This window comes from Hippocampus comes, unplaced genomic scaffold (genome assembly GCF_001891065.2).
Source record: "Hippocampus comes isolate QL1 unplaced genomic scaffold, H_comes_QL1_v1.1 scaffold168, whole genome shotgun sequence".
Classification (NCBI taxonomy): domain Eukaryota; kingdom Metazoa; phylum Chordata; class Actinopteri; order Syngnathiformes; family Syngnathidae; genus Hippocampus; species Hippocampus comes.
The window spans coordinates 510,617-526,629 of NW_017805955.1; the positions used below are offsets into that span (position 1 = coordinate 510,617).

At 45.8% G+C, this 16,013-nt stretch overlaps 1 protein-coding gene and 1 long non-coding RNA gene across 3 annotated transcripts in view; one reads left to right on the top strand and one right to left on the bottom strand.

The window, feature by feature from the left end:
• The window catches only part of mta1 (metastasis associated 1), a 24,874-nt gene that overhangs the window by 4,699 nt on the left and 4,162 nt on the right, over nucleotides 1-16,013 (top strand). Inside the window, exons 2-12 of one of the 2 annotated variants that reach the window (XM_019890560.1) lie at nucleotides 394-461; nucleotides 1,718-1,811; nucleotides 8,529-8,655; nucleotides 8,970-9,033; nucleotides 9,119-9,236; nucleotides 9,870-9,972; nucleotides 10,484-10,583; nucleotides 12,847-13,035; nucleotides 14,426-14,500; nucleotides 14,750-14,808; nucleotides 15,937-16,010. In XM_019890560.1, the coding sequence (XP_019746119.1) occupies nucleotides 394-461; nucleotides 1,718-1,811; nucleotides 8,529-8,655; nucleotides 8,970-9,033; nucleotides 9,119-9,236; nucleotides 9,870-9,972; nucleotides 10,484-10,583; nucleotides 12,847-13,035; nucleotides 14,426-14,500; nucleotides 14,750-14,808; nucleotides 15,937-16,010 (1,071 nt within the window). Of the gene's footprint in view, nucleotides 1-393; nucleotides 462-1,717; nucleotides 1,812-8,528; nucleotides 8,656-8,969; nucleotides 9,034-9,118; nucleotides 9,237-9,869; nucleotides 9,973-10,483; nucleotides 10,584-11,324; nucleotides 11,685-12,195; nucleotides 12,296-12,846; nucleotides 13,036-14,425; nucleotides 14,501-14,749; nucleotides 14,809-15,936; nucleotides 16,011-16,013 lie in introns of those variants that run through there. The other variant, XM_019890559.1, reaches the window with a different exon arrangement.
• On the bottom strand, nucleotides 2,022-5,930 carry LOC109528193 (uncharacterized). The gene is made up of 2 exons (XR_002170656.1): nucleotides 4,979-5,930; nucleotides 2,022-2,610 (listed from the first exon to the last, which is right to left on the bottom strand). It is a non-coding gene; the product is annotated as an uncharacterized LOC109528193 (long non-coding RNA).

The following is a 16,013-nucleotide window of genomic DNA, read 5'->3' on the forward strand; positions in this document are numbered from 1 at the left end:
GGGGGGCGGTAGCTCCGGGCGGCCGACCAAGTGTGCGCCGTATCAGCTGACTGTGCTCGGCCAAGACTCATGCCGGGCTAAGACCGGGCGCCACACCAAGCCCGGAGGGCCTGCGGGGACATCCCGGTGAGCGCTCAGCCTCCCGTGGCGCCGGTCCCGTGCTGGCCAGCACCCGCACAAATCCGCACACGCGGGGAACAATAACATTGTATGTGCGGGTCCTGAGATGCATGGCTGTGGACATGAGGTCACATTAAAATGGTCGCTTTTTGTTTCAAAAGGCGAACTTATTCAAGATGACTGATGCCTCTCTTTTTTCTTTTTTTTTTTTTTTCTTGATCCCCTTTCCCAATTTTACACCCCTCCTCCTCTTCCTCCTCCTCCTCCCTGCAGATTATGTTTATTTTGAGAACTCGTCCAGTAACCCGCTGCTGATCAGGAGGATAGAGGAGTTGAATAAGGTGAGTGTGTGTGTGTTTTATTTATCCATACGGTGGTGTTTTACATCCCCCCGCCTTCCAGAACGCAACTTTTTAAATAATTAACCAGCAGTCGAAGTCGGCCGGCACGCCGGCGCAGTCGTTCCCGACGACTCCTTCCGTCCGTCCAAAGCAGTCCAGCGGTTTTAACGACAACGAAGCCGTTTTCGGGGCTGGTCGTCTGTGAAGAAGCAAACGTTGGGACAGCTGTTTAACAGCCGCCTATTTGCCCGCCGCGACTTGAGATGCGCGTGGTCCTCGGTTTACGACGTGCCGACATGCACGGTTTTGAGATTATGAACGACTTGAACAAAAGCACTCGGCCACACGAAACAGGAAGTCTTGTTTTGTTACCGCCGTACTTGTCGTTTTTTTGTCTTGAGATTCATGGCCCAGGAATGTTTTTCGTGCAAATAAATACCGCAATAATGATTTCAATTAGTGACAGACGGCAGTGCGTTCCGACGTATGTACAAAGTCGGTGTCTGTAACCGCGGTACTTTGTCGTACACGGCGGACCGCCTGCAAGGACTAAAAACACACTTGACAAAACAGTACGGACTGGTTGCGCTTGCAAAACTTGCATTGGGCCTAATTGTGCAGTAACCGACTCGAACCAACAGGTGGTGATTTAAAAAAAAAGAATTTGCTATATGATAGTTCACGTCGAGTGCTGCCCTCTACAGGTCTGGAGTGGCACACCCTGCATGTCACGAATTTGGAGTGAAAACAATACTTCATGGGTTGAATAAAGTAATCTGTCTGTCCGGCCTTCCATCTATCGATCGATCCATCTCTCAATCTTTTTTTTTTTTTTCTCTCAATATCATCAACAAAACAAATGGTTCACGTGCATTTACTCCATGTCCTGGTCATCACATTTGATTAGCGGTGCACTTGACACATACTGAGGGCCACAGATCAATATCGAGATGACCATGATTGCTTTTTTACACTTAATTATTTCGCCGCCCACCATAATCAATACATTGCTGCCATCTTAAGCATTTGTAAGGTAGCAGAGGATCACTTCATTGGGTCTCGAAAATGATCTGAGAAATCACGTTATGACTCCGTGGCGATAGCTGACACCGCGCTGAAACTTACCGTGTCCTTCTTTTTTTTTTTTTTTTTTTTTTTAATGCGTTTTCATCTATCGTCGACGTGTGTGTCTGCACGCTGCGTGTGAGACGGCAACACCTGTTGCCATGGTAACACCGATTGTCTCTCCTCCGCAGACCGCCAATGGGAACGTTGAGGCCAAAGTGGTGTGCTTTTACCGACGGAGGGACATCTCCAGCACGCTCATCGCCCTCGCAGACAAGCACGCCAGTGAGTGACCGAGCGTAACTTTGTACGACTCTTATTTATCCCGGGGCTTCTTTGCACACTATATACTTGATATAAAACCAGATTGCAGCCCCTCTCCACTCCAGTCGCAATATGAGGACACCTCCGTGTGTGCATATTTGCCTTTCATTCCGTACTTGGAAAGTGATTCTTGGAGCTAGCGCGGTACGCCGAAGTGCTGGCAGTTTTTTGAATGGCTTCCTGGCTGCTTCACGAGGAGGTTGGCAATGATGGAGAACTTCAAAAAAATAGTGTATGGAAACAAAGCGCTAATGAGAAATACTCCCAAAAAGGCATTCAATCGGCTGCCAATAAGCCTCACTGTGCTCCGCTTCCCATCCAATTGTTTGTGATGCTGTACACAATGAAGGACCGAGCCGCTGCGTGAAGCGCCGAAAAAAAACCACAAGTTTTAGTTACCGTATTTTCACGACCAGATGGCGCACCGTATTGAAAGGCGCCGTGTCCGTTATGGCTGCCATTTCTGTATTTCATACATACCCAAGACGCACTGCATGATAAAATGTATGTTATCTTAAAAAAAAAAAAAAATACGGGAGCATGCATGCACGCTAGCGTATGTTTTTTAAAAAAGCATCGGGAGCAAAACTGAGTTCGGCGGTACTTTATTTAAGCGTTTAACAACGTACTCACATTATTTTTGGATCGATCTTCAGCCACAAATCCGCAGGAGCGGAAGGTGGCCGTGTTTTCCTTCTCGTCCGCCCGAAGTTGCTGCGCCGCGGTGGTCCTGGCCTGGAAGAATAGTTGGCGCCGTTTCCTAAAACGAAAGCACCATGACTGACCTCCTTGAAAATGTTCGATTTTCATTTCGTCTGCAAACGTTTTTGCCCTCGGTCGAATGGTGACCGTAGAGACGCTTCTCCCGGCCTGTTCTTTGTCCGTGAATCCATCGCTCGAGTTGGTCTTCCAACTCGGGTTAGCTCGCCTTGTTGAAGCGGAAACTCAGCTTCGTCTTCTTTACTTGACGAAGCTCGTTCTCCCGCTTCCTCCAATTGCAAACCATCGCTTCGCTTATTTTAAATACTCTGCTTGATTATCATTTTCCTCACTGATCGCTTGAAGCTTGAACTGTGCTTTGTAGGCGTATCATTTTCCGGCGTCCGAAGTTGTTTTGTCCATCGCACGTACCAGCATTCTATCAGCCGACTGGTAGGCGTGCCTTCAGCGTCCACTTTCACGCCCACCCGCCCCCCTTTAACGTCCGCATGCCCTTCTCAGTTACTTCCGCCTTTCCTTAAACATAAACAGCCTGTCGCAGAAAATGCAAGACTATGAATAATTCACAGCGTGGCGAGTTTGTAAATGGCGATTCACAAATTGGCGAGGGTTCACTATGCTTGAAATGAGTACCACCCCCCCCTCCCGAAAAAAAAAAAAAAAATGCCATTTCTTCAATGTTTTAAACCAAGGGTGTCAAACTCATTTTTTGTTGCGGGCCACTTCAGAGTGTTAATATGTGCCATAAATGTTGTACAACAGCAGAATCCGCTTCTAATAATACGCTCGGTGTCTTCTGTGTTGGGGTTCCTCATTGTTATGGCCACCTTGTCTCGCGCGATGTTTTGGATCTGCTGCAGCCCTCGTTGCGGTGTCTCAAGTTACCGACAATGCTGATGCGGGACAAAAAAAACAAGCGCAGCTTGAGACGAGACGAGCTCGGGCTCCTTCTTGCGAGCGCTTCCAGCTTTCCGGGCCTGCGTTCAATAAAATAACACGCAGGGTTGATCTTAGACGGCACGATAAGATCGGGCGTCTAAACGCGAAGCGCATGTTATGACTGTGCCGGTGGACCTTGCTGGGTTGAGGAGTTGTCTCCTACTACAAAATTGTGTTACTGCATTTGGAGCGGCGTTATTTATTATTATTGTATTTGTGTCAGTGGCAAGTCTTCAAACATGCTAAAATCCCTTCATAATTTAACGTCACCAATCTGTCTTGGATGCACCCTTCAAATTGGGTAGCTGAGGATTTGGACAATTTGAACAATGGCTCTGAACGATTAGTCGATTCTTAAAGTAGTCGTCCATAAACGTGATCATCGATTAGTTGTCGATTAATTTTGACATCTCTACTTCAAATCGAGGCTGACTGCTCGGGTATGACACAGACTTTTTTGTGGCACTACTCATAAAAACAAGATGACAAGCGGCGGCCGTTTTTGTGGAATTCCCACTCTCAAAAAAAAAAAAAAAAAAAAATTACAACGAGCACTATCTTGAAATGCTTCTCAAATCCTCCATAAGAAATTAATCCAAGAAGAAACAATGGATGAGTGAAGTACTTGGCCTGCTTTACTGCCCACGCTGCTCTTCTCACCAATCTGTTGGCGCGATTTAAGATAAGATAAGAAAACTTTGATTTGTCTCACAATGGAGAAATTCGCAATTAGGTGGAGAATTTTGGTGCATCGACTTTGAGGAACGCAGCAAATTTTGGCCCTCAAAGCTCGATAAGGGTTGCCAGCTGACGGCAACCCTATCGTTCTTTGGAATTCAATGGTCGCCATCTGTCTCGTCAACACCGTTCACATTTGGTAAAAATCTGTTCATATTTTTATGTATGGGGAGTTCGCGTTCGAATGATGCCCGGAAATGTCGGAAATTACCGTCGAATGCGTGCTGTCTCTATGTTACTGAAACAGTGGAGGAAAGTTAGCTTGTGGGGAACTAAGGTGCAAAAAAAAAAAAAAAAAAAAGTTTGAGTCATGGCGAAATTAAATGCCGAATGGGAGGAGTCAGGGGGTGCAAATACAAAGCTGTCCGACCAATGAGTAGGCTGCTTTCGTGGGGGGTGGGGCTTCTTGAGGCCCCGTCGAGGGAGCGTTCTGAATCTCCGCAAGCAAAAATACTTGATCAATGACTCACAGCACACGCACACTAACACACGTACACACACTCATGCAAGACACACGCGCAGTTGGCCGCCATCCTCCACTGATCCACAGCGACACCGAATTAAACCTACCCACAAGCTATCTCTGTAACTGGTCGATCACGCATATGTAAGAAACGTGTGTAACGCACGCATGCGCACACGCACGCACACACACACACACACACACACACACACACACACACACACACACACACACACACACACACACACAGGCACCCTCACACACACACTTGGCTGCCGAGACGCACACAGGATGTAGCCCACACCCATGCAGCCATGGATTTCTTTCTGGAAGTGCCTCGCCAAACGGCATTCGAGCTGTTGAAAACCGGCCTGCTTTTGCCTCAAGCTAGCACTATTAGCCTCGCGTTTTGTTGTTTTAGTATGACTTGATTTTAGTTAGCCCACCCCCCCACCCCACCTCATTCCACTGCTCATACATGGCACATGGACGTTTTATTTTATTGTCGGGAAATGTTGAGTTTCGTCACTTAATGTGTCACAATCTAGGTCAGCCCAAGACCATACCAAGCAACTGACCTCATAACCAGCGAAGCTGTAATAGGCCACGATTTGGCTTTGACACTGTGCTCCGTCACATGTGATGGTGCAGGCAAAAAAATAAAAAATAAAAAAATAAAAGTAATCTGAGCAATTTATTGTCGCCACTCTGTCTAGGACAGTGTTGCCCAACCTTTTATTGAGCGGAGTTGACACTGCAGGCATAGTGACATGACCCCCCCCACACACACACACACACACACACACACACACACTCACAATCACCTCCCCCGCCTCACCCCCAAGACACACACATCCGCCCCCTCCCATAGTTGGAGCGTACTCAGTATGCCCAACAACTTTTACCCCTCATAAGTCGACTCTTCGGGAAATTTTTCCGGCACTTGAGTACTCTGATATTTGGGGGGTTGGGGGGGGCGGTTCTTGTAGGAGAAGGGCTATGCAAAATGTACTGACAAGGAGTGGCAAATTTCCGAGAGCGCCACCCATCATGCAAAAAAATTCAAGGTAATAATAAAATTGTTAATTTGATGCTGTCCTCAAATGATCATTTGTAAGCATGGACCAGTATTGGATTCTGACGAAATGATGTCGATGAGCAAAAGGATCCTGGTATTGCCGTGTTAAAATGACAGCTCTAAAAATACAGAAACCCGTACCATGCTGTTCCAATAAATAAATGTCCTTCTTCTTCTGCTTTAATTGTTCTCCTCACAGGTGAACAGACCAGTGGGCTACTCATGTTGTCCTTGGGGGCTAACTAGTACCCGCTGGCACCACGTGAAGGAAAAAAAAAAAAGGACAACGCATATGAAACAATTTTGTAAAAAAGTGACTTTTAATTCAACAGGATGAATAATAGTAAGACGCTTCATGACTGAAGTAAAGCACCAACTGTCCGAAAAAAAATAAACAGTTCGGTAAAAACAGGGGGCCCTGAAAATCAAGGCTTTTTGTCATCACAGTGGTGCGAATGAGGAGTCAAATTTCGTTTTTTCATACATCGGCAGAGATCAAGCTCCCTTTTAAGCACCGACATGAAAAAGAACGGCAGCAAGTTGACTTTAAAAACCACAGTGGAAAATCTCAGCGCAGATTCCCGAGACGCATGTGGAAGACCCGAATTTGGCCCTCTTTCGATCATACATGACGAACTTTAGAACTGCAACTGTCTAACTTGGGGTGTCGGGTTCACACAGCGACACGGCATTCCGCAATCGGATTATTGAATACGTGACGACAAATCAAATGCAAATAGCGAACATTTGTGAGCAATTTACGCTGATATATATATATATATAGATAGATAGATAGATATAATATTTCTGCTAGTTGGCTAAGCGTTGCTCGCCGTAGCTGATGCAAAAAGTCTTTTCTTGCCATGTCGTTATAAAGGTGGAGTCACTTTGTTAAGGCGGGACCCGGAGCCTTGTAAGGCGACCCCATTCGTCAATAATTGATAAGTGGGCCGGACAGGTGAGACGGAGCGGCAATTTGTGCAGGAGGGTGTGTGCAAGATTGTGCCGGAGTCCGCTCTGCCTCCCCCACTTGTCTCGCTCGCGCTCACATAATCTCACGTCCTCTTTGATTCATTTCTTCCGATGAACTTTATTCAATAAGCTCAGTTAATAATTAGCTGCTCAATGAGCGCTCGAATGGAGTGCGCGACTGTGTGTGCGCCTGTGCATCCCTACGTGTGGGTGTGTCTGTGTGTCTGTGTATTGATTTTGGCCACACATCCCCGCTTCTGAAAAATCCCTTGATTGCTTTTGTTCGGCCTTGTGACTCGCTGGCTCTGTCTGGCCTTCTAATGAAAGTCCAAATGAATTGGATCACGTATTCTCTCCCCACGTCCCCCCTCTCTCTCACTTGCATTCATAGTCTCTCTCACATTCTCCTTTTTTTGCTCTCCGGCGCTTTTGCTCTCCTTCTCCCGCCAGATTTCTTTATTACTCCTCCTCCCCCTCGCCGTTCCGCCGCCTTGACACATCTCTCTCCCCGTCCAGTGTTCCGCCGCCATTGCCCGCAACGCTTACTTCAACTCTTTCTGTCTCTATCGCCGCATTCTTCCTTCCCTCTTTCACCCCACTTCATCCGTGTCGCCAGGGATAAAATCTTAAACGTGGGATTTGAACGAAATGACTTTATAATAACATCTCAGATTTTGCCATATATCTGATTTTTATTCCAAATTTCACCCCACCCCCCACCACATACACACACACACACACACACACACACACACACACACACACACGGAAAATTAAATGTCACGGACTTTGCCAAACAGACTTCCCCAAAAAAATTCCCAAGCGTTAATCATCAGGTTCTGGATTTTCTGAAGTGAAAAATGGGCGTTTTTTTTTTTTAAGCTGCTAAAACCCACCGGGAAATAAGATGAAAATATTTTACTGAGGTTGTTTGGTTTTTAGCCCCAGCGTTATTTTTAAGTGCCAACGTTCAGCCAATTAAAGAGGCCCTTGAAGTAATTACAGCACCTGTGTCAAACTCAAGGCCTGGGGGCCAGATTCGGCCCGCCATGTCATTTTCTGTGGCCCGCAAAGCAAATGGTGTGTGTCAACTTGCACGATACTTGCTAAAATCTGCACTAAATTGTCACGTGGAATAAATAACGTTAAGATTCTGCAATAATTTTGTTACCCTGTTTACGCTCAGCGGCGGCACGGCGGTTGACTGTTTAGCACATCCGCCTCACAGTGCAGCTTTGATTCCAACTCCGGCCTTCCTGTGTGGAGTTTGCATGTTCTCCCCGCGCCTGCGTGGGTTTTCTCCGGGTACTCCGGTTTCCTCCCACATTCCCAAAACATGCACGGCAGGCTAATGGAACACAAACTCTTCTAACTGAGTGCTTTCAAAACTAGTAGCCCATTCATTTGTTGTGTCCAATACTGCGATGAGACGATGAAACATTTTTGTGGTTCCACCGTCATAACGGCACTCCGAGGGAAGACGGAAATCCAAAGTGGCCCGCAACAAAGCTCAATTGGACACCCCTGATTTACAGCCTTTGCTAAATGCTCTCTGTTTGATGCACCTTTGCTAGCAAGTAACTGCTTGAAGTCGTTTTGGAATATGATGCCTCAATCTTTATACCTCCATTGTCCAGTAGTTTAGTTTTGTATTTTTATTTTATTTTATTTAAATGTGAATTGGGGAAAAAAAATGGCATGCTGTGAATTCTTTGCGTACGCATTGTGTCTCTGAACTGTGCCCTTCCCCGTTCTTCCCTTTCCTTAGGGGAGCTGGAGGAGGAGATGGAGAATCCCGAGATGACCGACCTCCCCGAGAACCAGAAGCATCAGCTCAGACACAGGGAGCTCTTTTTGTCCCGCCAGCTCGAGTCCCTCCCCGCCACGCACATCAGGTAGGCCGAAATTTCCGAGCTGAAAACACACACAAACAAACGAGTGGCTCATCTGCTGCGTGCACGGGACCGTCTTGTAACATTTTGCAAAAATTGAAGTGAAATATTCAAACTGTTATGATTGATGTTTCTTCATTTTGTTATAGAATTAATACAGGTAATAATCATAAAAAAAAAAAAAAAAAAAAAAGAGGGAGACTTAATGCAAATGTTTGGATTTAGGAAGAATACAACATTGTCCTCTTTACTTCCAGTTCTGTACGGGCACCTCAATAAAGTAACCCAGCTGCTCACCTCATGTCATTCCCCTCCAGGGGAAAATGCTGCGTGACGCTGCTGAACGAGACCGAAGCACTCAAGTCCTACCTGGACAGAGAGGTGCGTGCGTTCATCAAGTTGACTGCTCCCGTGTAGTAAGCCGAATCTAAAGTACAAGTGGCCACCCTTTCGTGCGGGTTCCCAGGATGCCTTCTTCTACTCGCTGGTGTACGACCCCCAGCAGAAGACTCTGCTGGCCGACAAGGGCGAGATCCGGGTGGGCAACAAGTATCAGGCCGACATCACCGACCTGCTGAACGAAGGTGGGGGACATCGCACTTGCCTCGTCGCGTGGCCGCTCCAAATTGTTGTTTGCGACCATGTTGACGTGCCTGCCCAATCTGCCTCCGCAGGAGGAAACTTTTTTTTTCAGCCTGGCAGCTGTGGACAACTCTGCCTTCTTTCCGTCCATCCATTTCGCGCTTCTTTCCACTCATCGATTCTGCCCTCTGTTTTTTTTTTTTCCTCCCTGCCATTTCTTACCATCTTTGTTTCCTTCCTACCATTCAAACTTGCGTTCTTGTTTTCTTCCTAATTTAATTTAATTACATTGAACGCATTCATCGACTTGATTATTGATTTAAAAGAATGTTTATTTTAATGAATATGTATTCTACTTTAAATTTTTTTTTTTTTTTTTACCGCGAGCGTTTATTCTCAAGTTCAGTCGGGCATGGAGCCGAAATTGAATTCATAGCAGGTGGGATTGCAATTAGCGCACCACGGGTGGGGAACGCCGAGCTGGCTAATTAAAGCCACTTTAATGACGTTTTGTTTTTGGAGTTTTATGCTTGGACAGGTTTTCTCTTCTGAGTTTCACGACACGACACATCAGGAGATAAACAACCTGACGCTGGATAATTTAGCATCATGTGGTTCTTTTTCTGTGTGTGCAGGTGAGGAGGATGCCAGGGACTTGGAGAAACTGGAGGAGAAGATCTGGGAGCCCAGCAGCTCGCTGACGGAGAAGCAGATCGACCAGTTTTTGGTGGTAGCTCGGTAAGGTTGATGAACTAACTGGGGAATGTTTTCAGCAATAGATGCAAGCGTAATGGGGGCCTGGGGGGGAGAGGGGGGTTCTTCACACTGTCAAATAAGACTACCCACCCTTTGAAGAAGCTCCGTACTTACCATGACACTTAGCCTCATTGCCATCGCCGGTATGCTTCGGTGGTGATGTCACCCGCCGCCCCGCCCCACAATAATGGAGAAAAAAAGCTGAAAAACGAATTCATTCACTCACTCACTGACTCATGTTTTCATTAATTGCATCATAGTTAGTCATTTCTGGCTCTGTGGTTATGACTTTGCCATCACTGTTTCCCTTTTTTGCATTGCCTCCCCCCGCCCAAAATTAAAAGAGCTAAAGCACACACGCGTGGCACTAATCCTTTCTATTCTCACAGCCACGCACCCCTCTTCCCCCCCTCTAAAAATCTCTAAAAATGATCCACAAATCAACGGATCTTCTTTTTTTTCCTTCTTCCTCTTTTCAATCTTGCTCCTGTAGGTCGGTGGGTACGTTCGCCCGAGCCTTGGACTGCAGCAGCTCCGTGCGCCAGCCTAGCCTTCACATGAGTGCTGCCGCAGCCTCTAGAGACATCACCTTGGTGAGCGCACTCCAAGACAGGTCTTGGGGGAATGTACGGCATGTGTAACACAAGTGCTACTGTGGGTTAATCATGTCAGCGTCATTGTGGGATATTTTTTTTAAGTCATTTGAGGCTGTTAATTCCCTGCTAATGTCGAGTAAAGAAGCTTCCACCTTGAAGGCCTACTTGTGTTCCAGATCCTTTCCTCCCTCATATATAAAACATTGACAGCCAGAGACGTGCATGCTTGCGCACACGTACACGTCATGTGGCACGGTATTTACGGAAGAAAGTATGGTCCCGCGTGTATGGGGGCTCATTTTATCATCTCATATTGCCAGAGTAGTGTCGAGGGAGGAGGTAGAAATATTTTGGAGGTATGAGGTAACGTTCCTCCATCCCCTTATTTCATGGACACGTCTACGAAAGATGAGGTCATTGCCACGTGTAATCAATTAACCGTCTGCATGGCTGAATTGCCGCTATCAGCACAAATGTTGCATACGGGCGCAGCGTGAACATATAACCTCATCTCACGAACTCACTTGCTGGTCTTTCTTGCTCTGTAGTTTCACGCCATGGACACTCTACACGGCACGGGCTACGATGTGACACGGGCCATCGCGGCGCGCCCGATACTACAACATGAGAAGGCCTCATATTTTGTTGCCGATTTGGAATGACATGCAGGACAAAAATAGAACCTCAAGAACAATTTAATGAATATGTATTCTACTTTAAATTTTTTTTTTTTTTTTTTACCGCGAGCGTTTATTCTCAAGTTCAGTCGGGCATGGAGCCGAAATTGAATTCATAGCAGGTGGGATTGCAATTAGCGCACCACGGGTGGGGAACGCCGAGCTGGCTAATTAAAGCCACTTTAATGACGTTTTGTTTTTGGAGTTTTATGCTTGGACAGGTTTTCTCTTCTGAGTTTCACGACACGACACATCAGGAGATAAACAACCTGACGCTGGATAATTTAGCATCATGTGGTTCTTTTTCTGCGTGTGCAGGTGAGGAGGATGCCAGGGACTTGGAGAAACTGGAGGAGAAGATCTGGGAGCCCAGCAGCTCGCTGACGGAGAAGCAGATCGACCAGTTTTTGGTGGTAGCTCGGTAAGGTTGATGAACTAACTGGGGAATGTTTTCAGCAATAGATGCAAGCGTAATGGGGGCCTGGGGGGGAGAGGGGGGTTCTTCACACTGTCAAATAAGACTACCCACCCTTTGAAGAAGCTCCGTACTTACCATGACACTTAGCCTCATTGCCATCGCCGGTATGCTTCGGTGGTGATGTCACCCGCCGCCCCGCCCCACAATAATGGAGAAAAAAAGCTGAAAAACGAATTCATTCACTCACTCACTGACTCATGTTTTCATTAATTGCATCATAGTTAGTCATTTCTGGCTCTGTGGTTATGACTTTGCCATCACTGTTTCCCTTTTTTGCATTGCCTCCCCCCGCCCAAAATTAAAAGAGCTAAAGCACACACGCGTGGCACTAATCCTTTCTATTCTCACAGCCACGCACCCCTCTTCCCCCCCTCTAAAAATCTCTAAAAATGATCCACAAATCAACGGATCTTCTTTTTTTTCCTTCTTCCTCTTTTCAATCTTGCTCCTGTAGGTCGGTGGGTACGTTCGCCCGAGCCTTGGACTGCAGCAGCTCCGTGCGCCAGCCTAGCCTTCACATGAGTGCTGCCGCAGCCTCTAGAGACATCACCTTGGTGAGCGCACTCCAAGACAGGTCTTGGGGGAATGTACGGCATGTGTAACACAAGTGCTACTGTGGGTTAATCATGTCAGCGTCATTGTGGGATATTTTTTTTAAGTCATTTGAGGCTGTTAATTCCCTGCTAATGTCGAGTAAAGAAGCTTCCACCTTGAAGGCCTACTTGTGTTCCAGATCCTTTCCTCCCTCATATATAAAACATTGACAGCCAGAGACGTGCATGCTTGCGCACACGTACACGTCATGTGGCACGGTATTTACGGAAGAAAGTATGGTCCCGCGTGTATGGGGGCTCATTTTATCATCTCATATTGCCAGAGTAGTGTCGAGGGAGGAGGTAGAAATATTTTGGAGGTATGAGGTAACGTTCCTCCATCCCCTTATTTCATGGACACGTCTACGAAAGATGAGGTCATTGCCACGTGTAATCAATTAACCGTCTGCATGGCTGAATTGCCGCTATCAGCACAAATGTTGCATACGGGCGCAGCGTGAACATATAACCTCATCTCACGAACTCACTTGCTGGTCTTTCTTGCTCTGTAGTTTCACGCCATGGACACTCTACACGGCACGGGCTACGATGTGACACGGGCCATCGCGGCGCTGGTGCCCCAGGGAGGCCCCGTTCTGTGCCGCGACGAGATGGAGGAGTGGAGCGCCTCCGAGGCCAACCTGTTTGAGGAGGCGCTGGAGAAATACGGCAAGGACTTCACGGACATCCAGCAGGATTTCGTGAGTGGACGGTGTGCCGCTTTCTCGAGTTACGATGAAATGGAAATCGGCAACTAGATTGGCACGCGGTAAGACGACGGACCTCCACTCAGGCCAAATAGTCCTAATTTGGAGTGCGCAGGATGGACGAGTTGTTCGACGCCAGCTATGGTCCGTCACATTGATACAGAGCTCCAAACATTGGCGCTATTTGGGAAGAATCCACACATCTCCCAAATCACTCCTTTTCAGGAAATCTTATTTGAGTTGCCAAATGTGGCGTCGTTTCAAGTTGGAATTGAACCTCAAAATCATGTCCAATCACTAATTGGCTTCCAAACATTTTTAGTCGAATGTATTATGCTGTCATTGACTAAAATGCAAGAATATGGCAGAGGTCTTCGAGCCATGAGTGATGCAATACATAAGACGATGAGCTGACTAAGCACTATAACAGGCAGAAATAAATCTGTACGCAACTCACTGTTGTGGTTGGCGCACCCTCTTCTGCAGCTATCAATTTCTCACAAAAACAGGCTCGCTCAAATGTTTCCAACCTATTTTTTTTTCATGTACAAATTCATGAATCTCTTGTTCTTGTTCCTTAATCAGTCGCTGCAGGGAAATTCAAACTCCAAATTGCAAATGCATACTAGATTTGATGATTGATTTGAGTTGCTGTATTTATAATACAGTGGATCCCCACTCATCATGAGGATAGTGTAAATCCATATATGAATGATGTCCACTATGTCCCCCCCCCAAAAAAAAAAAAAAAATCTTGAAAAACTCTTGATACCCCTCCAATATGACCTTTCCACGGAAAAGGGTACGGGCGGACACAAAAAAGAAACCCAATAAATAAAAATATGGTCGCAAAATATTGAAATGAAAGAAAAAAAATCAGCATTTTTACTTTCCCAAATAAAATATTTATTCTTGGTGTACGGTAAAATACACATCATAAAATAAAAAAAATAACAATGTATCCGTTCATATTTGATTCTTTTTCGATGTAATATGCGACGTTAAGATGTATTTCCCGTGCATATTATTTTCTTACTTTTTAATTCATATACAAAATCAATGATGGTGAATATTGTTTCTTATATGTGACATTTATTTTTACATTTTTTTTTAATGTGCCCGGGATTATTTTTATTTGAATTTTTGAAAACAAATTGGGTGCGTGCCAGCCAAAAAAAAAAAAAAAGCCCCTCCCCTGTTGTGATCTGTGTGCATCACTCTGCCACCTGGTGGCCACTTGCCGTTGGTGCCACTCACCCCCGTTCACGACTTGGCCTTCCGTCAAAATAAACACGACTTGCATTGTGGGTGTGGGGCCTCCACCTTGTGTTTGACTCCGTCATACTTTAGACGTTTGACTTTTTGTCCTCTTTGTCCCTCCCAGTTACCCTGGAAGTCCCTGACAAGCATCATCGAGTATTACTACATGTGGAAGACCACTGACAGATATGTGCAGCAGGTAAAACGAAAAGAAAAAAAAAAAAACGCAGCAAAAAGGCCCTTTCGACATTGATCGTGAACAGTTGGATTGTATTTACGGTGTGCATTGGACGTAGCTATTTTCAGATGCAACTCGCTGGAAGCCGTGTAGTCATTCTCGCCTCACTTTGCCCCCTCCGCGTTTTTGGTTGAGTTGAAAATAAGATGTACTGGTAAACAAGCCTTATTCATGAATACTTAACGGCTTTGCTCTCTTTCTGACTTCCAGAAACGATTAAAGGCAGCCGAGGCCGAAAGCAAGTTAAAGCAGGTCTACATCCCCAACTAGTGAGTATACTACCTTGTGAACGCCACAGGGGGAAAAAAAAAAAAATCCCCATTAATCTCATAAGCTCTGCATTTTTTTTTGTTTCGAGCCTGTGTTAAGGTTTCAAGTTTGGGTTAAAGTTTCATGATGGGATATGAAAGCAGAGTAAGTTTTGAGGCTTGGTGAGGGGTTCGAAGTAGGGTTTCAAGACAGAGTTTGGGTGTCAAAAGGATCGGATTTCACAGAGGGGTTTCAAGACGAGGTTCGGGTTTCAAATTAAGTTTTTGAACCGAGTTTATGGTTTCAAGAGAGAGAGTTAGGCTCTTAAAGTAGGGTTTTTGTTTTTTTTTTTAGCCTGGATTGCATTTTCAACATAGGGTTCCAAGCCTGGGTTAAATCTCCACGTTAGGGTCTCAAAGTAGGGCTTCAAGTCAGTGTTAAGGTTGAAATGAAGGGCTGTGGATTCGCAGTAAAATTTCAAGACAGGATTAAATTTGTATTTATTTATTATTATTTTTAAAGGGTTGGACTTTCAAGGCAAGATCAGGGTATCAAATGAGGTTTTCAGGCCCGGGTTACCGTTTCAATATCGAGTTAGGGTTTCAAGCTTGTGTTCGGGTTTCCAAGAAAGGCTGGGATTTCAGAGTACGTTTTCCAGAGAGGATTGCACTTTCAAAATCGGGTTTCAAGCCTGTGTTACGGTTTCAAGACACGGTTCGGCTGTGAAATGATGGCTTCACTGCAGTGTTCGGGTTTCAAATGAGGCCTTGAAGACTGAGTTACTGTTTCAAACCAGGGTTCGATGACGGGGTTTAGGTTTCAAGCCTATGTGAAGGTATTGAAGAATGTTTTTGATTTCAAAGTATGGTTTCAAGAGGCATTTACGGTTTTATGTGAGGTTTTACTCTAAGCCTCACTTATGGTTTCACATGATGGATGTCGGCTTTGTATTGCAATTTGGGGTTTGAAAAAAAACAATTGGAGTTGATTGTAATGATCTCAATTAAGGTCTCAAATGTGATTTACGGTTTCAAGACAAGGTTAGGGATTCGTATTCGGGCCTCACGGCCAAGTGATTGTTTGAAAGTAGCGTTCCAAGCCTTTTGCGCGCTCACGCCGCCGACCCTGTCGACAACGCCTTCTTGCAGCAACAAGCCAAACCCCAACCAACTGAGCAGCAACAACCCAAAGCCGGTGGCCCTGGTCAACGGAGCGGCCGGAGCCG